The sequence below is a fragment of the Oncorhynchus kisutch genome, linkage group LG5 (assembly GCF_002021735.2).
Source record: "Oncorhynchus kisutch isolate 150728-3 linkage group LG5, Okis_V2, whole genome shotgun sequence".
NCBI lineage: Eukaryota > Metazoa > Chordata > Actinopteri > Salmoniformes > Salmonidae > Oncorhynchus > Oncorhynchus kisutch.
Window position 1 is genome coordinate 10,805,064 of NC_034178.2, and position 25,178 is coordinate 10,830,241.

The window sequence follows — 25,178 nt, forward strand, 5'->3', positions numbered from 1 at the left end:
GTCATTCTACTGCCAATGTTTGTCTATGGAGATTGCATGGCGGTGTGCTCGATTTTATACACCTGTCAGCAACAGGTGTGGCTGAAATAGCCGAATCCACTAATTTGAAGGGATGTCCACATACTTTTGTTTATATAGTGTAGCTTGTAAGAGAAGACAACAAATTAAATATGATATGTAGACCTGCAGGCAGTTCAATATGTATATATCAGAAAATAACAAACATATCATGACTGCAACATTTATTGACTCACACACTCCTTCACCCATTCTCACGAAAACACACATTTTAAAAGCAAGCTGCACCCAAGTATAGTACAATTGATCACAAGATTGCCGAATGAAAAAGACGCTATATGGGGTGTTAAGGAGGAAGTTTCACGGTTCAATACTAACATGAATTACAGTGTACACACAACGCAACAGTGTACACACAACGCAACAGTGTACACACAACGCAACAGTGTACACACAACGCAACAGTGTACACACAATCGTCACAGTCACTCTGTTGAAGGGATACCCACCTGCATGCTGTGCAAAAAAAACAATCATGGTCCACAAGGACCTGATTTAACATAAGAGGTATATAATATCTGCATGTTTTGTCAGTACAAAATAAAACACTCATCTGCAAAACTAACCCATCGTCATCATTGAATCTCAGTGTACATTTAGGAGGAGGCAGAGAGAGCCTAGTGAGTCCAAGGAGATGCTCTGAGAAGGAGAGGGAGAAGGAGGAAGAGGTAAACCAGCCGAGGAGAAGGAGGAGGAAGCAGGAGGAGGAAGCAAGAGGAAGAAGAAGAAGCAGGAGGAGGTGGTTTAGCAGGAGGAAGATGTTAAGGAGTTCTGAGCTTCCTGACAGTTCTCTTAGACACTGCGTAGCTTTCGGTTGCCACCAACAACAGACATCGGGTCTCAGATATAGAGTATATACAGTACTTCTGACGTCATCTAATATGTGATATACCAGGTAACATTCAACCCCTCCCTCTTATCTTCTTACATGGGAACTCTGAGGAATGCTGGGTGGAGTCAAGAGCAGAGGTTGGTGGAGGATGCTGGTGGTGTAGGTAAGTGTTGTGTGTGTGAAGCCTCATGCCTCTCCATCTTGATCAGATAGTGGTCTAGCCTGCAAGCAGGGCTGGGGCACCTGGGGTTAGGGGTCAAGCCCAGGGGGGTAGAGGTCCATTATCACCAGCACTTAGCCAAGGGCACCAGCTGGGACGGTCTGATCCTTCGACTGGGACTGAAGATATCTTTCACCTCGGTCTCCAGCCTCACTCCGGGGACCTTGAAGACTGATACAGCTGAGAGAGCGGGGGAGGTGTAGATAGATAGATAGATAGATAGATAGATAGATAGATAGATAGATAGATAGATAGATAGATAGATAGATAGATAGATAGATAGATAGATAGATAGATAGATAGGGAGATAGATAGATAGGGAGATAGATAGATAGGGAGATAGATAGATAGGGAGATAGATAGATAGGGAGAGAGACAGGCAACTTTTACAGCTTCACATCGTTATAAAGTCAGGTGAAAAAGTTCCTCAGCCACTTCACCAACAGCAACAAAAAGATAAACATCTCCCACACTGACTACTGGAGAAGCCTCATAGGGCAGTTGGTCTGACAGATACTGATCATGGCAGCTCACTGCAGCTTAGAACCTCAACACCACCACACCCTCCTTCCAGACGTACTGGCTACTAGCTGGGACGTGATCAATGTTGGGTGTGGTCGTCCACAGTCCAGCTAGAACCTCATCCCTAACAACTACAATGACTTCTCAACACTTGATGCTGCTCGCCACTGTTCCAGTTATATTGTGATACATTGTGTGAAGGTAAAAGGGGGTACTCATTACTACTAGTCTGCTTCTAGGCCTTCTCACTTCTGCCCTGCCGAGACATGGCATCATTAAAATAAGTTTGTTCATCCCGGAGAGAACCTTCTCTCCCCACGCTCTTTCACTTCTTAGTCGCTCCCTATTCTCCTTCTCCGCTCTGTTCATTGATGTCTCTCCCCTACTGCCTTTTCTCCCCGTCTGGGATGCTATGCAGAGTAGTAGCAGTAATGATGGCTCATTATCAAAAGAGCAGAGTGTGTGTCTTTGTGTGTGTGTGTGTGTGTGTGTGTGTGTGTGTGTGTGGACATGTTTAACTATACTTGTGGGGATAGTAAACTGGGGACATTTTGCTGGTCCACCACAAGGTCACATGCTATTTCTAGGGTGTTTAGGGTTAAGGTTAAAATTGTTGTTAGAATTAGGTTTAGGGCTAGGAGCTAGGGTTAGGGTTAGGGTTAGGAGTAAGGGTTAGGTTTTTGGGTTAGAGTACGGGTTAGGGGTTAAGGAAAATAGGATTTTGAATGTGACTGAATTGCATGTCCTCAGAAGGTTAGCTGCGCAAGACTGTGCGTGTGTGTGTGTGCATCTGCCAGCATGTGTGTGTAGGACACATTCAGCTGGAAGCCTACTAGTTGACCATATCAGACACTGTATCCCATTGGGCTTTATTCCCATCTAATACATTCCTACATTTCACTAATATCTATCCTAGTACTCCCTGTACTCTTCTTCTGTTCACTGAATATTATTTCTATGGCCTTGAAAAACACATCTATGTTTAAACCAAACCAGGCAGACTGTCAGCGGGATAGACAGACAGGTGGAGAGAGACTTCAAATGCAACTTTGCTTACTTATACATGCATTCTCCTGATATATATATATTTAGCCACCCGAGAGCTGTGGAGACAGTCTGATCTTTTCAAAGGAGCCATCTGTGCTCACAGTAGGAAGCTCGTGTCTTTAATCATGCGTCGGATGGGTAGACTGTTTAAGTGACAAACTGCACTGGAGTTTAGTGCAACGGAGTGCCAATCTCTCTCACTGGGAGGGAGAAACAGAGAATATTGATGGGGGGAGTCAGAGGAGGGAAACGTATGCACATGAATACGTACACACACGTACAAACACATGCTTAATCTCCCACGTGTACACACAGACACACACACACACACACACACACACACACACACACACACACACACACACACACACACACACAAGGCATCGCGTGACTGTTATTGCTCTGACAAAACACACGTTCTTATTGCATAGATAGATTGATATGTTATGGGTTTTATTGAGGTGTAGTGACACACACACACATTATGCATCACTTGACTGTCATTGCTATGACAAAAAAACACAAATTCATATTGCATAGATAGATTGATATGTTATGTGTTTCATTGATGTGGAGTGACACACACACACACATACACTCACTGTCTCGTAGCTGCATGATGGGGGGCGGTAGCGTGTTGAAATAGGGGTGCTGCAGTGCATCCTGGGCCGAGATGCGGTCTCGTGGGATGGTGATCAGAATCTGCTGGGCCAGGTCCTCTGTCTTATAGGGCAACTGGGACAGTCTGAGGGGGAAGCAGAGGGGACTATAAGAGATACACACACACACATATACACACACACACACAGATGGACAACCCCCAATAGATACACATACTTTATGTAAATGATTTTACATCCATAGCCATTAGACATATAACAACAACCCAGCTATACTTCTCAGTCATTTGCATTAATTCAACTCAATTTTCTCTACTGGCGTGCATAGCTCTGTACTCCCCCCCCCCCTGCTTTGTGTGCCTTCTCGCTGTCCTACCGAAGCAACTTTTATTTCACAATGTAATTATCTGCTATTTCTGTGTGTGTTTTTCTGACAGTGTCCATGTATTTGGAGAAAAGAGTGTTTGGTCCCAACAGGGGGTCTAGTTAATTAAATCCATGGCTAGAACAAGAGAGAGAGGGGGAGATGGGTGGGGGAGAGGGGGGGGGGAGAGATGGACTCCCATTCAACCATCTTGAAAAGACCTGCATTAAAAATCACACCATAACTCCCCTGAGTCTCGCTCAAACACCCGTTTTCCTTTTTTCTCTCCCTGAGCCTCCCCCTTCCCCCTCCCCCCCCCCTCTCTCTCTCTCGTGCTGTGCAGCAGGACTGACTTTGTTGATGACTGTGAGGATTCTCTCTTTCTTATCTCCCGTTCTCTCTCTTTCTCTTCCTTATTCACTGTCTCTCATTTAAATCCATTAGATCCATATTCCTAGTAATGTGTTTCCCAATTTCAGTGTGATTTTTTTCAGACCAGACTGCATTAGTGTGCTATAGACTGTTGAATGGATCTCATATTTGTTATGACAGCGAGTCAGAGACTACTCCAGACATCCTAGTCTCCCATAACCTGACTGTGTGTGTGTGTGTGTGTGTGTGTGTGTGTGTGTGTGTGTGTGTGTGTGTGTGTGTGTGTGTGTGTGTGTGTGTGTGTGTGTGTGTGTGTGTGTGTGGGCTCCCTGTGGGTTGGTACAGGAGCAGAGCTGTGTTGGGTCAGATGTCATCATGTTGGGAGGAAGGGGGAGGAAAGCGAGAGGAGGGGGAGACGCGCCTGGCCAGACAAAGAATCCCCTGTTACCACAGGGCTAACTGCCCACCTCTGGACCACCCTCACCTCCCCCTCCCCAGCCGGAGGCAATGGAATGGGCAAACACATGCGGCCGTCCAAAACAGAGCTGTTCCATACTCTATAATATGTACACATGTATCCAAACTCTACCTCTACAGTCACTTATATGCTGGAGCAGAATACTATTTGTATCAAATGTTCACATTTGCAGGTTGCTGAGCTACATTATACAAACCTGCACGAGTTAAACAGATCTGCAAGACATACTAAACACATTCGCAAACTCATAGTACTGACAGAACGCTGAGCAAACTGATTTCACCGTACCTTTTCCAAACATTCCTGAATTGCTGGGGCGCACACGGTTGAAACCACTCTGTAGGAAGAGGAGAGCAACACGAGCAGGTTAGTTAGGAAATGTTTGGCCTGCAACTATGGCTGCAAAGGAATGCAAGATGGAACAGTGAGGTGGTCAGCCCACGGGACACTAAAAAACATATCTGTGTAAACTTACGGTAAAGTAGGCCTTGTTCTCTTTGATGATTAATGCTACAGCTATGGTATCCTGGCGGGGAGACTAAGTGAAACATGCTTTGGCACTACTGATCGCAATTTGTGGTTTCTGGGCCCTGGCGTAGAGTTTTAATGAGTGTGTTTTAACGGTTGGATAGCCGATGCTTTTGGACAGCCCCGATGCTCCATGATGAATTAATAGTCAACCGTGGAGATGAAACTGTTTGAAAACATTTTTTTAAAGAAATGTATGCGCTCAGTCTCTCCTGCAGGGTGCAACGGAGCATAAGCAAACATACATTTTTAGACAAGCGTTCTCTATAGTACGGGCTAGCTATCGCTTTCCCCTGGCCAGTCAGGGCACTGAAGGAATATTTTCCCAATATTTTCCCTCTTCCCTTCTTGGCCTCTCCCTGTTCTGTGCTGGCCACCCGCTCTGCCCTGCTGAAAGCTGCCCAGGCCTTCATCTATTGGTCCATTCAGCTCCCACATCTGGAGAGGCCCAGTGGTGCCAGCAGCAGTCAGGGGGCCAGGCAGGGAGCTAGCCAGGAGGGAGAGAGGGGGAGGGGGGGGGAGGGGAGAGGAGGAGATACCTAGCTAGAGGCCCAGTGGTGCCAGCAGCAGTCAGGGGGCCAGGTAGGGAGCTAGCCAGGAGGGAGAGAGCGGGAGGGGGAGGAGGAGATACCTAGCTAGAGGCCCAGTGGTGCCAGCAGCAGTCAGGGGGCCAGGCAGGTAGCTAGCCAGGAGGGAGAGAGGGGGAGGGGGGGGAGAGGAGGAGATACCTAGCTAGAGGCCCAGTGGTGCCAGCAGCAGTCAGGGGGCCAGGCAGGGAGCTAGCCAGGAGGGAGAGAGGGGGAGGGGGGGGAGGGGAGAGGAGGAGATACCTAGCTAGAGGCCCAGTGGTGCCAGCAGCAGTCAGGGGGCCAGGTAGGGAGCTAGCCAGGAGGGAGAGAGGGGGAGGGGGAGGAGGAGATACCTAGCTAGAGGCCCAGTGGTGCCAGCAGCAGTCAGGGGGCCAGGCAGGTAGCTAGCCAGGAGGGAGAGAGGGGGAGGGGGGGGAGAGGAGGAGATACCTAGCTAGAGGCCCAGTGGTGCCAGCAGCAGTCAGGGGGCCAGGCAGGGAGCTAGCCAGGAGGGAGAGAGGGGGAGGGGGGGGGGGAGGAGGAGGAGATACCTAGCTAGAGGCCCAGTGGTGCCAGCAGCAGTCAGGGGGCCAGGTAGGGAGCTAGCCAGGAGGGCGAGAGGGGGAGGGGGGGGGGGGGGGGGGGGGGAGGAGGAGATACCTAGCTAGAGGCCCAGTGGTGCCATCAGCAGTCAGGGGGCCAGGCAGGGAGCTAGCCAGGAGGGAGAGAGGGGGAGGGGGGGGGGGAGAGGAGGAGATACCTAGCTAGAGGCCCAGTGGTGCCAGCAGCAGTCAGGGGGCCAGGCAGGGAGCTAGCCAGGAGGGAGAGAGGGGGAGGGGGGGGGGAGAGGAGGAGATACCTAGCTAGGGTCATTCCCACACAAGGGGGGTGTCCTAAAACACCACAGTAACGTGCATGTGCAACACGCACGCCTGCACTCCCCCCCCCCCCCCCCCCCCCCCCCCCACACACACACTGCTGTTTTCCCCCTATGTCAACTCGTTCGCCATCCCAAACACAGCAGACTGGTACAATATGTTTGAGTCTATAGCTGTCAGACACAGAGGTTCTAAGTCCAGCCATCCTTCATGCCCAGATTGCCAGACAAGGCATAGAAAGCTGTCTGGCTCACTCTCTTTCCTGTTTGTGTGTGTGTGTGTATCAGAGCAAGTGAGCGGGGTTGAGCAGTTGGAAATCCCGCTCATTGTTGGAGTTGGTGCTTGCACACTGCTCTAATGCTCCATGGGCTTTCATACTGCTCAGCTAAAAACCGCTCCGGGCTCATAGGGAGAGAAAGAAATGTCACATCAAATTCACTCCATTCATTAAAATCACGATTTAACTAACACCCATCTATTTTTGTGACAACCTGGACCAATTGGTTTTGAAGTATTGAAACCAAACCAAGTATTTGAATAAACATGAAGAGGTGAATGTAAGAATGTCATATTTAAACCGCATATAAACACTATAAATAGGTCAGGAGACAGACAGGAAGCCTAAGAAGGAACTAAAATGAATTATTTCGGCTATATTATTTCAATGATTTCAAGGCTATAGCCTACAAAAAAAATACATTGTGAAGCATCTGTGAGTGCGACACAATAGGCTGTTAGGGACATAAAGTGCTCAGCATTTAAATAACATTTTGTTGTATTAAATCATTATATAGTCTATAAATTGTGGATATAGGCTGTGACTTACAATGAAATACAAATTAAACAAAAAATGAAAGCATTTTTGCACTGAGCTCGTAAAGTGAGCGCTACCGGAGCGAAATTGGAGCGGGCGAGAAGACCGACGCTCCAGTCTTTGAGAATCTCGCTCCACGCTCCAGTCAAATTGGGCACGCTCTGCTCCTCGCTCCGCTCCAGCTCCACTCCGCTCACATACTATAGTGTGTACAAGCATCTGCCTGACTTGTCTGTCTTCTCATCTCCCAGCCTCACCGCTCTGTTTGCTTTACACATATTTTATACAGAACGTTCTCTCTTATACTGCCAGACCATTCTACTAGCCCATCTTCTCTCCCCATCTCATCACCCCCAACCAATGTCAGAGCCCTTATTGAACTGCATGGGGCAGCGCAGACAGGACCCACTGTGTAGTTTGGAGATTCATCTATGCATTTATTCAGCATTTATGAATCTTATGTTTATTTATTCATGTTTGCTGAGGAACTTTAAGACTTTAACAGTCTGAGGTTTTGAATTCCTATGGGTCTTGTAGGGGAGGAATTAGCAGAGACAGAGAGTAACCCATATTTTCTTCAGCTGCAGCACCACACACACACACACACACTTGTATAACTAACCTTGTGGGGACACGCAATTCAGTCCTTCAAAATGCTATTTTCCCTAACCCCTAACCTTAACCCCAAAACCTAACCTTAGTCCTAGCTCCTAACTCTAACACTAATTCTAACTTTAACACTAAACCCCCTAGGAATAGCACTTTAACTTGTGGGGACTAACAAAATGTCCCCAGTTGGTCAAATGTTTGTTTGCTTACTATTCTTGTGTAGTATAGTTAAACACACACACACACACACACACAGCCGTGAAATATGTCACCCTCGGACTCCCTTTGTAGCCCATTACTGGAAGAGTGGGAAGACAGGCTGACTCAGGTTCAACTCAGCATGACGTTTAAATCTCAGGGTTGGATGGAAGAGTATAAAAGACTGACAAGTACACACAGCTGGGTATGGTGTCGTTGAGCGTGGTTTACAAGGTGAAAGTGTGAGATCAGCATAGGCAGGTCAGGGGAGTAAAGCTCTGTCCAAAACCACACAGTATTTAGGTCCATTTGAAGGTCTTTTCCGTTCCTGTCATCATTCTCTCTCAGACCAAAGAGTTAACTCCCACACATAGCCTTCACACGGACTCCTCTCGCAGGTGTGTTTGTCGGCCACACGTCATGCATCTCAACTCTCTTGGACCACAGTACTTTAGGAAGAGCTTTAGAAAATACTCTCTTCCCACAGCCGTCTTAAATGCCATGAGTCTGGAAAGCAAAAGTAGTACCATAGACAAATAGACCCACAGTCCCATGCAACCACAATAAAAATGTATCTCATTGACTTCTGCTGCCCCCTAGTGGTTAGGGATGAGCCACACAGCAAACCACGAGACTAGTCTGCTGTGGTTTATGTCGAATTTATTACGTGTGTAGATTAGAATGTAGATTACCCAAACTAATCCCTCCCTGACCTTTCTCTGACCCAATGGGAATGACTGTATTTTCTCAGCAGCACATAGATTGGATTATTGTAATAGTCATGAGGGCGGAGGAGGATGAAAGGGATGAAGAGGTTCTGACCTGGTCTGAAGTTGGGCAGCTCGTTCACTCCTGGCCACATCTCCTCAGTCGGGACCCCTACGACCTGCAGACAGACAGAAAGGGTCCAGAATGAGAAATCAACCGTCATCTCTACTCATTTTTATGGATCTACACTCTTAGAAAAAAGGCTTCCAAAGGAGTTCTTCGTCCTTCCCCATAAGAAAACCCTTTTGGGTTCCAGGTAGAACCCTTTTGGGTTCCATGAAGAACCCGCCGTAGAAAGGTTCTACCTGGAACCAAAATGGGTTCTTCAAAGGGTTCTCCTATGTGGACAGCCGAAGAACCCGTTGAGGTTCTAGATAGCACCTTTTTCCAAAGAGTGTAGAGAGGACGATGCCATTGAAAAGAGTGAAAGGGGGATCCTACTCACAGCCCATATTTTCTGCAGCTGCTCAAAGACATCTGCCACCCCTGGAAAGGCTGGCGTTCCCTGGAGCATCTCAATGAAGATGCATCCAGCTCCCCTGGAAGACAACACAGGATTGAGAGAAGTCATTTAAGAAATCAGTGAAAAGAAAGAGAAGGACGCGACATCATTCTTCTGCACCTCATAAATCGGCACAATAAGTGAACTACTTTGGTAAAAACCAAGGGTAGGTTTTGTATCCTAAACAAGTCTATTCATCGAGGGCAAAAGATAGCGTAGAAAAAGGGGATGGATTCAAAAACGTTTCCTTGGTAAAATATTAAAACCGTCCAAAATATACAACACGAAAGCAAATACCTAGGTTATGGCCGACCCATTTGGATTATTGCTGTTAAAATACTACCCTGTTGATACATTTCTCTTTGTATTCAAAGTCCATAAACAACATGTGGTCCCAACCTCTTCTATTTGGTAAAGGTCAAATAGAAACATGCCCAGATATCATTAACATTAATGCACAGGATGGTTTATACCAACGCTTATGCTATTCATTAGTACAAAATTCCTTTAACTCTAGGGGGGATATAATATTTTGCTTAGGAGAGCAACTTTAAACGTTTGATTTTCAGTATGGCACCAAAGCATCGTTAGACGAAGGCCAAGAGGTTAAACTCTTCTGAACACGCAACATTCTCTGAGCCAAACTGACTTAACTCACTCTGTAGGAGAGTACTAATGGCAACACTAATGACAGCTACTCTAACACCACCACTGATGCCGCGCTCAAAACAACTGGGAACTAGGAAATCTCAGCCTTCAGTGCGTTCAAGACAACTGGGAACTCAGGGAAAAAAACAGCTCCGACTAGGGAAAATCTGTTTGAACGGTCATCCAACCCGGAACTCCAAGTCGGAAACTCGAGCATCTTTCTAAGATCTGACCTTCCGACCACTGACGTTATGATTTAACCACGGTTTTTCCCCGAGCGCCCAATTGTCTAGATAACACCATGACACAGTGGTCTAAGTAGTTATATCATCTCTAGAACAGTGTGGTCCAGTGGTATTCTGGTGTTATTCTGGTTCAGTGCTAGTGGGTTCAGATCTGTCTGCCCAGTGGGAAAAAGCTGACTGAAATGACGTTATTGCAACCTTGCCTGCAGCGTGGTTGGTTATGGAGGATGTTCAGACCCTGTCCAGATACGTCCAACTATGTCCAGTCCACTCACCAGATGTCCAGAGCAGTGGAGTAATCAGTGGAACCCAGGAGGACATCAGGAGGCCGGTACCACAGAGTGACCACCTCAGACGAATAGGTCTGGCACGGGATGGACTTGGACCGGGCCAGCCCTAGTGGATACAGACAGAACCATATAGTTATAACATGAATACAATACCACATATAACATAGACATAACATTATAAAGAGAGAGTTATTAACAGAGCTTCACCATGTGGAGCTAACATTACATATGTGGGTTAGTTTGGGGACTGTACACTTTCAAGAATGAGTGCCACCATAGGTTTCTTCAGAGGATAGCTGGACAATGGACTAGCAGGAACTTCAGAGGGTGTGGAGGGGTTGGCTAGGGTTAGGGGGTTGTGGGGTTGTGGGTTAGGGTTGAACTGGGATCTGGACATGAAGCTAGGATTAGGGTTGTGGTTCAGACTAGGATTAGTGTTGAACCGGAATGTGGACATTAAGCTAGGGGTTTGGGTTTACCGAAGTCAGCCAGTTTGAGCTCCCCCAGGTAGCTGATGAGCAGGTTCTGGGGTTTGAGGTCCCGGTGCAGGATCCTCCGACCGTGGATGTAGGACAGACCCCGCAGTAGCTGGAACATGAAGATCTGATGGACATACATACAGACAGGCACACAGACAGACATGCAGGAAGAGTGTGGTCAACGGTGAACAATTAAAACAATTGAAAAAACAAGAGGACAGATTTTCGGGTTGAGGTTCTGTTTATTGAAATATTGAACTTACCCTGACATTGTAGGAATGCAGCCCCCCTGGGTGCTGCGTCATATACTCAGCCAAGTCTGTTTGTACGTACTCAAAGACAAATGTGAGTGCCTCTTTGGTGTGGATGATGTCATGGAGCAGGACAATGTTGGCGTGTTTCAGGCCTTTCAGGAGGGAAGCTGGACAGACAGACACAGAGCTAATACCAATTCACTTTGTTCACAGTGGGAATGGAATATGATAAGCACATGCAATTCTCCTAAACATGCTAATGCTAACATGACTTGACTTCAGTTCATCTCCCGGGGGGTACTCTGAGACATCGAAAGGATCAATCCTGTTTTGCATGCACAGCATGTGCCTCCTGGAAAAGCTCTCACCCTCCCGGATGGCAGTGAATGGTACGCCTTCTTCAGTCTTCATACGGATCACCTTCAAGGCCACCAGGTGCCCGTTTATCCTGAGGGTAGAGTAGAGGAGAGTAACAGAGAGAGTGAACTCCCCACAGCTCAGTTATGGTGAGGAGATACAGGCAAATATAGTATTACAGGCAAATACAGTCATCAATTATAATTTATAATGGAGCGATACAATTCATGACCTCAGTAAATGTCAATGAAAATCTCAAACGCACCTCGCACTCCATTGCTGCCAACCAATTAAATCACATCTCCTACCCGACCGAAAAACTCTTTATCTTAGTGCAGCTGTGGCTTTTGGCAGCTCTCTGCCTGGTCTTCTGGAGTCTGACTTTATGAGTTAATAAAGCTCTGCCTGGTCTTCTGGAGTCTGACTTTATGAGTTAATAAAGCTCTGCCTGGTCTTCTGGAGTCAGACTTTATGAGTTAATAAAGCTCTCTGCCTGGTCTTCTGGAGTCAGACTTTATGAGTTAATAAAACTCTCTGCCTGGTCTTCTGGAGTCAGACTTTATGTGTTAATAAAGCTCTCTGCCTGGTCTTCTGGAGTCAGACTTTATGTGTTAATAAAGCTCTCTGCCTGGTCTTCTGGAGTCAGACTTTATGAGTTAATAAAACTCTCTGCCTGGTCTTCTGGAGTCAGACTTTATGTGTTAATAAAGCTCTCTGCCTGGTCTTCTGGAGTCAGACTTTATGTGTTAATAAAACTCTCTGCCTGGTCTTCTGAAGTCTGACTTGATGAGTTAATAAAGCTCTCTCGCCAAAATCCATCTCGTTCCATCTTCTCCCACCGCCAGCCACTGGGTTTCCTCTCTCTACCATATTTGGTTTTGAGTGGAAACGCCAAGCGGATGCTTCACATTTGTACATCCGGTGAAATATCTGTTCCATCTGTGACGTGACCTCTGGCAGCCTCGGCTGTGTGCTGTTTGACCATATAAAGTGAGACCACTGTGAGAGGCTTTATATGCTCTGTGCTCGTTAGCGTAGAACCGTCCAATAGATTTTCACAAAAACGCATTGTCCTTCGTCAAACGAACAGCACAGGGGGCAAACAGGGTCAGTCAAATCAATACCAGCTGACATAGCGCTCTAGTTTGTAGGGATAATGTAAAAGATGTGTCATATACGAATGACCTCACTGACCTATTGGACGTTATCAGGGTGGGCGACGTAATTATTGAGCTGTTCATCAGTGTTGAGTTGTGGTAATGTCTTACAGCTTATAGCACCTGTACTGACTTCAGATTCCGCTTGCTCTTTGGGGTCAAGGTTCGGCTTACTGTACAAGCACTTGATGACAACTGATCGATTGATTGATTGATACTGACCGGCTGATTCCCTTGTAGACTGTAGCGTATGTCCCCTCCCCTATTTTCTCCAGGTTCAGGTAGGAGTTGGCTGTGCCAAACTGTAGGCCTGTTTTCTGTGAGGACGGACACAAGTGTGTTAGGTGGGGTAAGGTGCCGACCTAAAACATTTACAGTAAATCTTCATACTGACAGAGTGCGGTAACTGCAGGTACATTACAGATATAACCAGGTGCCACCTACCTCACCAATCCTGATCCCAGATCTGTTTGTACCATCTTGCCAAATCCTAAAGCCATTGTCACACACCATAGTAAATCATACAGGTGCATCAAAGCTGGGACCGAGAGACTGAAAAACAGCTTCTATCTCAAGGCCATCAGACTGTTAAACAGCCATCACTAGCACAGAGAGAGGCTGCTGCCTACATACAGACTTGAAATCATTGGCCACTCTAACAAATGGATCACTAGTCACTTTATTAATGCCACTTTAAAAATGATGTTGACATATCTTGCATTACTCATCTCATATGTATAAACTGTATTTTATACCATCTACTGCATCTTGCCCATGCCGCTCGGTCATTACTCATCTCATATGTATAAACGGTATTTTACATCATCTACTGCATCTTGCCCATGCCGCTCGGTCATTACTCATCTCATATGTATAAACTGTATTTTATACCATCTACTGCATCTTGCCCATGCCGATCGGTCATTGCTCATCCATATATGTATGTGTACATATTCTTATTCCATCTCTTTACTTAGATTTGTGTGTATTAGGTAGTCGTTGGGGAATTGTTAGATTGCTTGTTAGATATCACCGCACTATTGGAACTAGAAGCACAAGCATTAACATCTGCTAACCATGTGTATGTGACCAATAAAATGTGATTTGATAACAGATCTGGGACCAGGCTAAACTTCCCAGGGCTCACCCATTGGAAGTCCTGATCGAAACTCTTTCCCCCCATAGGGTCACTGTTGCTGCGTCCTCTCTGGACCGTCAGCCTGCGGACCTGCAGCGTGTGGAACCAGTGAGGCTGGGGCTTGGAGTAGGACGGGTCTGTCTCATCCAACTGGCCAGGTTTAAGGAGAGAGAATAGAGAGACAGACAGGAGAGAGAGAGACAGAGAGAGACAGAGAGAGAGAGTGGTGGATGCAAATAAACACATGGCAGACAAGAGAAAGAGAGAGAGAGAGAGAGAGAGAGACAGAGAGAGACAGAGAGACACAGAGAGACAGACACAAGAGGCAATATGAGGAGACTGTTGTGGGTTGAAAAGTTTCTCAGCCTCCCCACCAACTGTAGCTAACGCGATGAAAGATACAGTGAACACTGAGCATACAAAACATGAAGAACACCTGCTCTTTCCACAACATAGACTGACCAGGTGAATCCAGGTGAAAGCTTTCATCCCTTATTGATGTCAGTGTAGATGAAGTGGAGGAGACGGGTTAAAGAAGTATGTTTAATCCTTGGAGACAATTGAGACAAGGATTGTGTATGTGTGCCATTCAGAGAGTGAATTGGCAAGACAAATTACTGAAGTGCCTTTGACCGGGGATATGGTAGTAGGTGCCAGGCGCAGTGTCGAGAACTGCAGGTTCCCGTGTGTATCAAAAATGGTCCACCCCCCGAAAGGATATCCAGCCAACTTGACACAACTGTGGGAGGCCTTGGAGTCAACATGGGCCAGCATCCCTGTGGAACACTTCTGACACCTTGTAGAGTCCATGTCCTTGACAAATTGAGGCTGTTCTGAAGGTAGAGGGGGGGGGGGGGGGGGGGGGTTCCTAATATTTGGTGTACTCAGTGTAAAAGTCACAGTAGAGTACAGGACGTTTCAATGTGAGCTGTGCTGAGACAGAGGCCTGTGATGTCCCATGGGAACGTCATCCATCACCTCGCCACCGTCAGGGTCTACGCTATTCAATGGAATTGCTTTCCCCTGTTCCTGTCGACGGCACCTTTTCCCAAAATACATTTGTTAGACACAGCAGAATGTGTGGATTCTCTGAATGTTGTGGACAGGCGTGGGCGGAGAAAAAGAGCTCACATCCCTCCAGGGCCTAGAGAGACACGCCGCCCGCTGTTGTGATGACACATCTATTATTGTAACTGGCCATCTTGTAGCTTGTCAGCTAGAATACATTACCCACCAGCTTTGCTTACAACTTTGGCATAAAAACAAAAACTCACAAGCTAGCTGAAAGAATCCCTGGCTACCCCGAGAGAAGTGGAGGAGTGGCGCTTTCCGAGAGAGAATTCCCCGTCAGGAGCGTTTCACTGAACCTATTTGGAGGTGTGCACAGGGCACACTGACAGACGGAGACAGATCACTAAAGTCCCCACAACATTGACATCATGACACTCAGTGTTAGTGTGATAATCCAAGGACACTGACAGTAATAACACAGTGGCATCAGACATCACCCTAACCAAGTCTGCAGAATCAGACAGACACAGACACACACACATAGACATAGACACAGACACACAGACAGACACACACACACACACACACACTGCTACCTCAGCAGATGGTAAGGACGCGACACTTCTGCTCTTTGGAGATGGGGGCTCCTCCATTCCCTCCTCCTCTTGCTCCTCCTCCCTCCCCTCCTCCTTCCCTCTTTCTCCATCTTCTTCGACCTCAACACAGCACCAGCAGCAATTCCGGACACACACAGCAGCCATGGCCCTGACCCTCCATCTCAAATCCTCCATCTTCCTCCTCTCTCACTTCCTAGAAACTTTCTCTCTCCCCCCTCTCTCTCTCTGTCTCTCTTTTCCTGTTTTCGGTGAAGCTCATATGACTAGCATGAGTCTGGCTCCAATCGCACAGTCCCATGACCCCCTCCCTGTCCCAGTAGCAGACAAACAGAAACACCATGGACCTCGACCTAATTTGAACAAGAGTGTCCATTCAAGTCAGCACAAGCTGAGAGAAGAGACGACGAGTGTGTCCCGGTGTGCATGTGTGTTTGTGTGTGTAAAGAGAAGAAAGGGACAGAGAGGAACTCATAGAGGGAAATCTAATTTGAGGGTTTAATACGAATTAACATTCTATTTCTGTTCCATTTAGGGGTTGGTGGAGGGGGAAGGGGTTCTGTCTCATTTCCTCTACACACCATTGGAGGCTTCTCCCCCATCTTCCTCTCTTGGATTTCATTCAATGGAATCCCAAATATGTGCACGGGGCATTCCGAATATAATACAGCGAGTGATTGATAGAATTCCTCAATTATCTCTCAACCGCCATCGCTCATTGCTCATCCACCCCTCCAGAAAGTCTCGACGTGCCGAAAACACAGTTTGAGGCCTAACACAAGCTAGCTCCAGACACATTCCCAGCCTGTATGAGGGCGAGGTGTGAGGACTGAGAAGGATTGCGTGTGAGAGGAGAGACCAGCGGGTGAAAACAGTCTCCCACAGAGTCGCCATAACCTGACAATCTGAACCACGAGCAGCTTTTATTCTCTGTGGTTCACTTTCCCCATTTTCTTAAAACAGGTTTTTTTCTCCCTCAAAACATTTTCTTAACTGAATACAGTACATAACATTTCTGTGCAGGTTTTGGAGGACACAGGGCAGTTAGTACCACCACATAATGATGCTTTCTGGGAGTGCTGAGTGGTCCACGTAGGGCAGCAGCAAACGGGAATTAGCTCCATAAAGAGTATAATTACAGTTTTAGTAGCAGAGGACAGGACAGAGCAGAATGTCGAGCTCAGTGGGGAGGCAAGGCTATTTTTGTCTCGCTTTCTTTTCAGAGACGTATAATGTAGAATCTCACGGTGCTCTTTCCGCTATGGGGGGGGAGACAGGACTTAATGGCCCTTGAAATGAAATGCCTCTCCAACTTCAACGTGACAGTGGGAGAAACGCTGAGTGGTGGTGGTGGAGTGTGTGTGTGTGTCTACAGCATCTCTCTCTCTCCTCCCTCTCTCTCGCTCGCTCTCTCTCTCTTGCTCCCTCTCCTTCTCCCACTCTTCTCAGCAGGGGGCAGTGTTGACTATTCTGTTAATCTTCTCTCTCCCCAGGAGGGACGGAGGACGCCAGAGAGAACCAGAGAGAAGGAACAACAAAGTATGTCTAACTGTCTCAAACTCTTATGGTACATAGTCGAATCTGACCCTTAAAAATAGTATTTCGTAAGTGTTTTCGGTCACAGACAATAACATAGGGTATCTTACCTCCTCATATCCCAGCTGTCTTTGCTTCAGACCTGCCAGGAAACAAAAGACAGAAAGCATGAACACTTATTAAGAACACTTGTTCTTAACTTGGATAGAACACTTGTTCTTAACTTGGATAGAACACTGGTTAGAACACTAGGGCAGAACACTTGGATAGAACACATGGTTAGAACACATGGTTAGAAAACTTGGATAGGACACATGGTTGGAACACTTGTATAGAACATTTGGACCAAACCATAAACTTTAAGATCCTGTGTTACAAGGATGCTACAATGTCTACTGCTGTTATCGTGCTTTCTAATCCTGAATTCAGCTGAAGATAGAATTTAAGTCCACTGTGGTACAATTCTGTAGCTGGGAGATTCTAATGGAATGTGAAAAGTGGAGCAGAAATGTAAAATGAGAGAGGAGTGGAGCAGGGAAGGAAGGAGAGGATGGGGAGGGAGAGGATGAGTGACAGGAGAAAGAGATGAAAATGTGTGCGTGTGACATGTGAGTGATGATATAAGTTGGGGAGAGAGAGACAGATAGAGAGCCAGAGACACAGAGAGACAGAGACAAAGAGAGACTTGGAGAGAGACAGACAGAGACACCTAGAGACTTGGAGAGGGACACAGAGAGACAGAGAGACAGACAGAGACACCTAGAGACTTGGAGAGAGACAGACAGAGACACCTAGAGACTTGGAGAGGGACACAGAGTGAGACACAGAGAGAGAGACACAGAGAGAGACACAGAGACACGGAGAGACTTGGAGAGAGACACGGAGTGACAGAGGGAGAGAGACACAGATAGACAGAGACACAGACAGACGAGGAGAGAGACAGAAAGAAAGACATACAATGACCGAGAGAGAACTTGGAGAAGAGTCTGGATCGGTAGCTCTTTCTCATAAGTGACAGTCAAAGTTTGCAGGAACATGACTGCTCCTTATCTACTAAATGGGAAGGCTTCACTGTACCCATCCAGACATTGCCTTTAGGGCTGCTTGATTTCAATAACAATAGGCTTTACAGAAAGCCTTATTCTCTGTATAGCAACACATATAGTATGTAAACAGAATAGAATACAGTAATATAAAACAATAATTGTTTGTCAATAATTGATCAAATCAATTTGATCAATTTGATATTGAAGGTATATTGTTGTTGTTCATATAAAAGCCACATCTATAAAATGGACACATTGGATGACTAAACCCATACAAACATGTTCCAGTCTAAATATATTTGTCTTGGAAGAATACAGTACAGCTGGCACATTGCCTTATCCAACTAACTAAAACTCCTCTTGGCTCAGCATGTGCAGCCATTGACAAAGTCAAGTTATAATTAGATCAGGTAGAAACTAGGAATGGCAACCAGGAAATGGAGGTCATGATCTGAGCAGTATAGTAGAGGACATCGTGGAGTATGGATGTTCTGGTATGACTGACTGAAGGGCATTTGACTGAGGTGAGGTAAAGTAGGCACCATAGAAATAGAATTCCTAGAACGGAGGCCTCCCGAATGGTGCAGCGGTCTAAGGTACTGCATCGCAGTGCTTGAGGCGTCACTACAGATCCGGCTTCGATGCCAGGCTGTGTCACAGCCGGCCGTGACCGGGAGACCCATGAGGCGGCACACAATTGACCCAGCGCCGTCCGGGTAATGGGAGGGTTTGGCTGGCCGAGATGGCCTTGTCCCATCGTGCTCTAGCGACTCCTTGTGGCGGGCTGGGTGCCTGCAAGCTGATTTCGGTCATCAGTTCGGTGTTTACTCCGACACATTGGTGTGGCTGGCTTCTGGGTTAAGCGAGCAGTGTGTCGAGAAGCAGAGTGGCTTGGCACGGTCGTTTTTCAGAAGACGCATGGGTCTCGACCTTCACCTCACCCGAGTCCGTAGTTGCAGCGATGGGACAAGACTGTAACAACCAATTGGATATCATGAAATTGGGGAGAAAAAGGGGTAAAAAAAATGTTTTTTTTTTATGAATCCCAAGAACGGGTATCCCCATTCAAGTCAATGATGCCATGGTCTGAGGTTCTATGTCTGTTCTAGGGATTCTATTTTTATGGCATAGGTATTTTTCTATGTTAGTGACCCATGGAGAGGTTGTGTGTGGAGTGGTATGTCTAACCCTCTCACCATTTCAAGGTTAGGATATTATATTATTGCTACTAGCTCTGCCTTGGTACAGCACGTCACTGCAGTCAGGGTTATTTTTGGAGGAGAGATGGAGGCACAGAGAGACAGACACTCATGCGCCATCACACCCCGAGCCGAGCCCACCATTCACCACCTACCCTCCTCCCTCCATTCCTATCTCTCCATCTCACCCTCATACAGACCTGTACATACATAGCCCTCATCCGTATTCCTGAGGCAGATCAGAGCAGAGTAGAGTGGGACCTAACTATTGGAGGTGGACAGTTGTCACAGGCGGACAGGCAGGCAGGCAGCCTCCAGCCAGCTGGTTAAACCACTACCCACTGGGAGCAGCCTGGGGGGCCTCAGGGCCAGGCAGGCATATGTGCACCGGACGGAGCCGCTGTAGCCCTCCAGCCAGGCCTACCAGACAGTCACATACAGATAGACATCACACAGATAGACATCACACAGATAGACATCACACAGATAGACACCATACAGGTACAGCTTGAGGGGTTCAAAAAAGGTGCAATGTTGTCTATTGTCCAACTCACCCAGGGGGGAGTGGGGGTATTGATGAGGGGATGGGATGTGTCAGAGAGAGAGAGAGAGCGAAGCGGAAAAAGCACACATAAACACAGATTGGATTCTTCAAGAACCCACTCCTCAATGAATTGAGGTTGAGGCATTTTTGGGGGGAGTCGATGTGTCATTGATGCTCTTATACTATTTCCTCTGAGCTCTATTGGAATTGGAATGCCCTGTGGCGTGTCCCTCTCGTAGCCAGTCTTATAGGTTAGCCTACACTGGAGCTTTGGCCGTGGCACTTTCCTCTATAATCTTACCTCTGGCATACTATCATTGTGTGTTGTGTGGGATGCATGGAAAATGGTACAAGTAAGTAATGATTCAAGACATGAGTAAACATGTGATCACGTGTAGAAGCAGTGTACTAGCAGCCTAGTGTACAAACACACTATCAGCCTCTCTGAATAGTGTAGAGTTAGTCGCTCGTTTGGACATCCAGTGAGATATGCTCCCAGGCCAAGCAGCTGAGCAGTACATCCTCCTGATACCAGATCTCTCTCTCTGACAGAAATGTGCAAAGCACATCCGAGTCTCTTCAGATTAGAGAAAAAACAACTTCCTTGTTCAAACTGACAGGGCAAGAGAGAGTAGGAACATCGGCTGTCCTGTCTGTGTACAATAACAAAATGACTTAGCACAGTTGCAATTCAAACCACACACAACCAATGTGGCGAAAAAAAACTGGTTGGAGGACGTGCCATTGAATTGGCAGTGACCCCTTACAGATTTGCCCTGAGTTTTTTTTGAGGACTACAGAGCACTTACTTTATTTTGTTTACACTGCAGCTGTGAGAATGATTAATTATTCATCTCCGTCTACAGAACCACCAGCATCCTGCTTTCCCAGCACTATATCTACCCTGAGTGTATAACAGCACTATATCTACCCTGAGTGTATAACAGCACTATATCTACCCTGAGTGTATAACAGCACTATATCTACCCTGAGTGTATAACAGCACTATATCTACCCTGAGTGTATAACAGCACTATATCTACCCTGAGTGTATAACAGCACTATATCTACCCTGAGTGTATAACAGCACTATATCTACCCTGAGTGTATAACAGCACTATATCTACCCTGAGTGTATAACAGCACTATATCTACCCTGAGTGTATAACAGCACTATAACTACCCTGAGTATATAACAGCACTATATCTACCCTGAGTGTATAACAGCACCATATCTACCCTGAGTGTATAACAGCACTATATCTACCCTGAGTGTATAACAGCACTATATCTACCCTGAGTGTATAACAGCACTATATCTACCCTGAGTGTATAACAGCACTATATCTACCCTGAGTGTATAACAGCACTATATCTACCCTGAGTGTATAACAGCACTATATCTACCCTGAGTGTATAACAGCACTATATCTACCCTGAGTGTATAACATCACTATATCTACCCTGAGTGTATAACAGCACTATATCTACCCTGAGTGTATAACAGCACTATAACTACCCTGAGTGTATAACAGCACTATAACTACCCAGTACACATCCCCCCTGACAACCTACCTCCCCTAGGAACTGGAACCACCTGCACCTTGATGCCTTAGCTGTCTACCTTCCCTCCCCCTGACAACCTGCACCTTGATGCCTTAGCTGTCTACCCCCCCCCCCCTGACAACCTGCACCTTGATGCCTTAGCTGTCTACCTTCCCGCCCCCTGACAACCTGCACCTTGATGCCTTAGCTGTCTACCTTCCCTCCCCCTGACAACCTGCACCTTGATGCCTTAGCTGTCTACCTCCCCCCCCCCCCCCTGACAATCTGCACCTTGATGCCTTAGCTGTCTACCTTCCTTCCCCCTGACAACCTGCACCCACTCTGGGGGAGATGTGGGTTACCATCTCACTCCTCTCCCATCTTCTCTTCCACTCAGCGAGAAAAACATCTGCTTCTTACCTCCTCCTTCACCTCTCTCCTCACCCCTTTCCTCTCCCACTTAGCGAGCAAAACACCCCTCTGCTCCCACTGGGGCTGCCTCTCCTCCTCTCGTCTCCTCAGCCCCTCTGCTCATCAGCATTTTTATGCTTTATTCAATAAGCCGTGGGCTTCCTAGCTGCATCTGCAGATCAGCAATATAACTTGCCAGTCCATGCCAAGCTACTGACGCTTGTAACAGTCCAGTCCCTAGGGGTGCCCTCATCCCTGGAACACGGCAACATACCACGCTACAACATCTGACCCTGTTCACGAGCTGCTGCCTGTCATTACCTGTAGAGTGTGTAAGGATAGTTGTCATGCCAACAAGTTAGGTATTGTGTTCCCTAGGTAACATGCAGTACATTCTCCATGCAGTGTATCCTGGAATCTGGCATAGTACAAAGATGGAACACAATAAGCATAGTAGGTTAATACCAACTCCGTAAATACTGTTTGTGGGTATGAGAAAGCTTGAGCAAGCACTGTTCGATCCCCTAACCCGACTGGAGTCAGTGTGGTACTGTTTCTAGGGAGGGTAGGTTCGACTGATACTCACCCAGGCGATGGAAAGCCTCCGTGGCTGCATGTCTTAGGTTCTGCATCCCAGCGTTGGTTCCTGCCTGGTGGTGCTGTGGAACCGCTATAGAACCTCACTTACACCCCGGGCATCCTTAGAACTGGACCCAGCTAGAGCAGCACTCTCACTTCAGTCACAGCCCCTCCTTGTCTTCAGCAACCTAGGATGTAAACAGCTTTAGCAGCACAGACAGGATTTTCCTATTTTTTCTTATTCCTCCTTCTGCCTGAAGGTGCTCTTGCCTCCTCTATTACTCTCTCTGTTTTGCTCTCTCCCTCTCATGATATTGCACTGTATCCTCCCTCTCTCTCCCTCCTTTCTCCCTGTCTCCCCCTGCTGCCAGTTATTCTGCTGCCTGTGAGACAACATTCAATAGCCAATCAGTGGCGTCAGATAGGAGACTCTGCCCAGTGGAGGAGAGAGCCGGGGCTGCCCGTGTGTTTTGAAAGGTTGGAGCTTGATTATTGTGTTCAGGGAGTCACTAATGTGTGTGTGTACTGTGGGCTCCTGGGGGCAGAAGTGAGCCACGCTTTTGATCATCTTCATTCCAATAACTCAAACATAGATTGGTTAAAAAACAACATCTAATTTGGTACACAGAAACTAGAGGCCATGGGTAACTTGGTCAAAAACAATGGCACCAATTGGCCAGTAGTCTCACTTACACCCTCCTATTCACCGACCTGTTTGACCTAGAGGCTTGAAATGTAGGTGTCTTTCCTCGTGCTGAACAAATTTGTGTCAAGGACCCATAAGGTCCATCAGGATAGATTTTCCTCCATCTTGGACATTTTGGAAAACCTGAAAAACAAATTCCCATGACCCATAAGTCCACAGAACACCAAGTTTGGTATGTAGGCCCCGTGGTGCATCACTAAAACACTTAACTTAGTTTGAGAAACACTTGGTTGGTTAAGAGATGGCTGAGTTATTGATCAAATCAGGAAATCAGATTTTACATGTCCAATTAAAATAAATATTTTGTTAATCCACTTCACAATGGCCTATCAACTTGAAACATTGTAGGGTCGTCACAGCCATTACCACGATGAAGCATGTTAAGATTTGATTATGTAATGATAATGATTAGAATAATCATAAAACATCTTCTCATGAACTAAAAGTCAGATTCACTCCCACATTTTTGGGGGGGGGACTCATCACAACAGTCCCAAAAGAGTATGAGAAAATAACATTGACGCATTCAAAGATGGCCACACTATAGTAGATGCATATTAGCATCTATGCTAAAATATGCCAAAAATATACACTACCGTTCAAAAGTTTGGGGTCACTTAGAAATGTCCTTTAAAAGCAACATTTTTTGTCCATTAAAATAACATCAAATTGATAAAAAATACAGTGTAGACATTGTTAATATTGTAAATGACAATTGTACCTGGAAACGGCAGACTATTTATGGAATATCTACATAGGCGTACAGAGGCCCATTATCAGCAACCATCACTCCTGTGTTTCAATGGCACATTGTGTTCGCTAATCCATGTTTATCATTTTAAGAGGCTGATTGATCATTAGAAAACCCTTTTGCAATTATGTTAGCACAGCTGAAAACTGTTGTCCTGATTAAAGAAGCAATAAAACGGGCCTTCTCTAGGCTAGTTGAGTATCTGGAGCATCAGCATTTGTGGGTTTGATTACAGGCTCAAAATGGCCAGAAACAAAGAACTTTCTTCTGAAACTTGTCAATCTATTTTTGTTCTGAGAAACGAAGGCTATTCTATGCAAGAAATTGCCAAGAAACTGAAGATCTCATACAATGCTGTGTACTACTCCCTTCACAGAACAGCGCAAACTGTCTCTAACCAGAATAGAAAGAGGAGTGGGAGGCCCCGGTGCACAACTGAGCAAGAGGACAAGTACATTAGAGTGTCTAGTTTGAGAAACAGACGCCTTACAAGTCCTCATCTGGCAGCTTCATTAAATAGTACCTGCAAAACACCAGTCTCAACGTCAACAGTGAAGAGGCGACTCCGGGATGCCGGCCTTCTAGGCAGAGTTCCTCTGTCCAGTGTTTGTGTTCTTTTGCTCATCTTAATTTTTAATTTTTATTGGCCAGTCTGTGATATGGCTTTTTCTTTGCAACTCTGCCTAGAAGGCCAGCATCCCTGGAGTCGCCTCTGCACTGTTTTTTTTTATTTTTTTTATTTCACCTTTATTTAACCAGGTAGGCTAGTTCTCATTTGCAACTGCGACCTGGCCAAGATAAAGCAAAGCAGTGTGACACAGACAACAACACAGAGTTACACATGGAGTAAACAATAAAAAAAAGCCAATAACACAATAAACAAGTCAATGACACAGTAGAAAAAAGAAAGTCTATATACAGTGTGTGCAAAAGGCATCAGCAGGTAGACAATACATAGGCCATAGGAGCGAATAATTACAATTTATCAAATTAACACTGAAGTGATAAATGAGCTGATGATGATGATGTGCAAGTAGAGATACTGGTGTGCAAAAGAGCAGTTGACGTTGTGACTGGTGTTTTGCAGGTACTATTTATTGCAGATAAACAGGAAATTACTACGTGGCCCCAAACTTTTGAACGGTAGTGTATATATTTTTAAACCTGTGAAAAACGTATTCTCATTAACCATAGGACCAAATGACAAATCAAATGAGTTACTGACAAATCCAAAATCAGATTTTACATGTCCATTTAAACCACTGTAAA

At 46.2% G+C, this 25,178-nt stretch overlaps 1 protein-coding gene across 3 annotated transcripts; it reads right to left on the reverse strand.

The window, feature by feature from the left end:
* Positions 1–227: 227 nt before the first annotated feature.
* On the reverse strand, positions 228–23,278 carry LOC109878172 (cyclin-dependent kinase 15). 3 transcript variants are annotated; one of them, XM_031824403.1, is made up of 14 exons: positions 23,164–23,278; positions 22,460–22,640; positions 17,239–17,270; positions 13,977–14,117; positions 13,052–13,146; positions 11,684–11,763; positions 11,325–11,482; positions 11,062–11,185; positions 10,568–10,688; positions 9,343–9,436; positions 8,952–9,015; positions 4,822–4,870; positions 3,302–3,444; positions 228–1,310 (listed from the first exon to the last, which is right to left on the reverse strand). In XM_031824403.1, exons 2-14 carry the CDS (start codon positions 22,503–22,505, stop codon positions 1,195–1,197), a joined length of 1,263 nt encoding a protein of 420 aa, XP_031680263.1. In that variant the 5' UTR covers positions 22,506–22,640; positions 23,164–23,278; the 3' UTR covers positions 228–1,194. The 3 variants fall into 3 exon arrangements, with proteins under 3 accessions (XP_031680263.1, XP_031680262.1, XP_020325985.2); XM_031824402.1 differs by lacking the exon at positions 23,164–23,278 and having other exon boundaries at positions 22,460–22,809; XM_020470396.2 differs by lacking the exons at positions 17,239–17,270; positions 22,460–22,640; positions 23,164–23,278 and adding an exon at positions 15,575–15,935.
* Positions 23,279–25,178: the final 1,900 nt, after the last annotated feature.

Coding starts and splice junctions, on each gene's coding strand:
- LOC109878172 (XM_020470396.2), bottom strand. CDS start 15,769: ATGGAGGATTTGAGATGGAGGGTCAGGGCCATGGCTGCTGTGTGTGTC. Junction 11,483..11,683: donor ATTCACTGCCATCCGGGAGG/GTGAGAGCTTTT, acceptor CTGTCTGTCCAG/CTTCCCTCCTGAAAGGCCTG. Junction 11,186..11,324: donor TGCATTCCTACAATGTCAGG/GTAAGTTCAATA, acceptor TATGTCCATCAG/ATCTTCATGTTCCAGCTACT.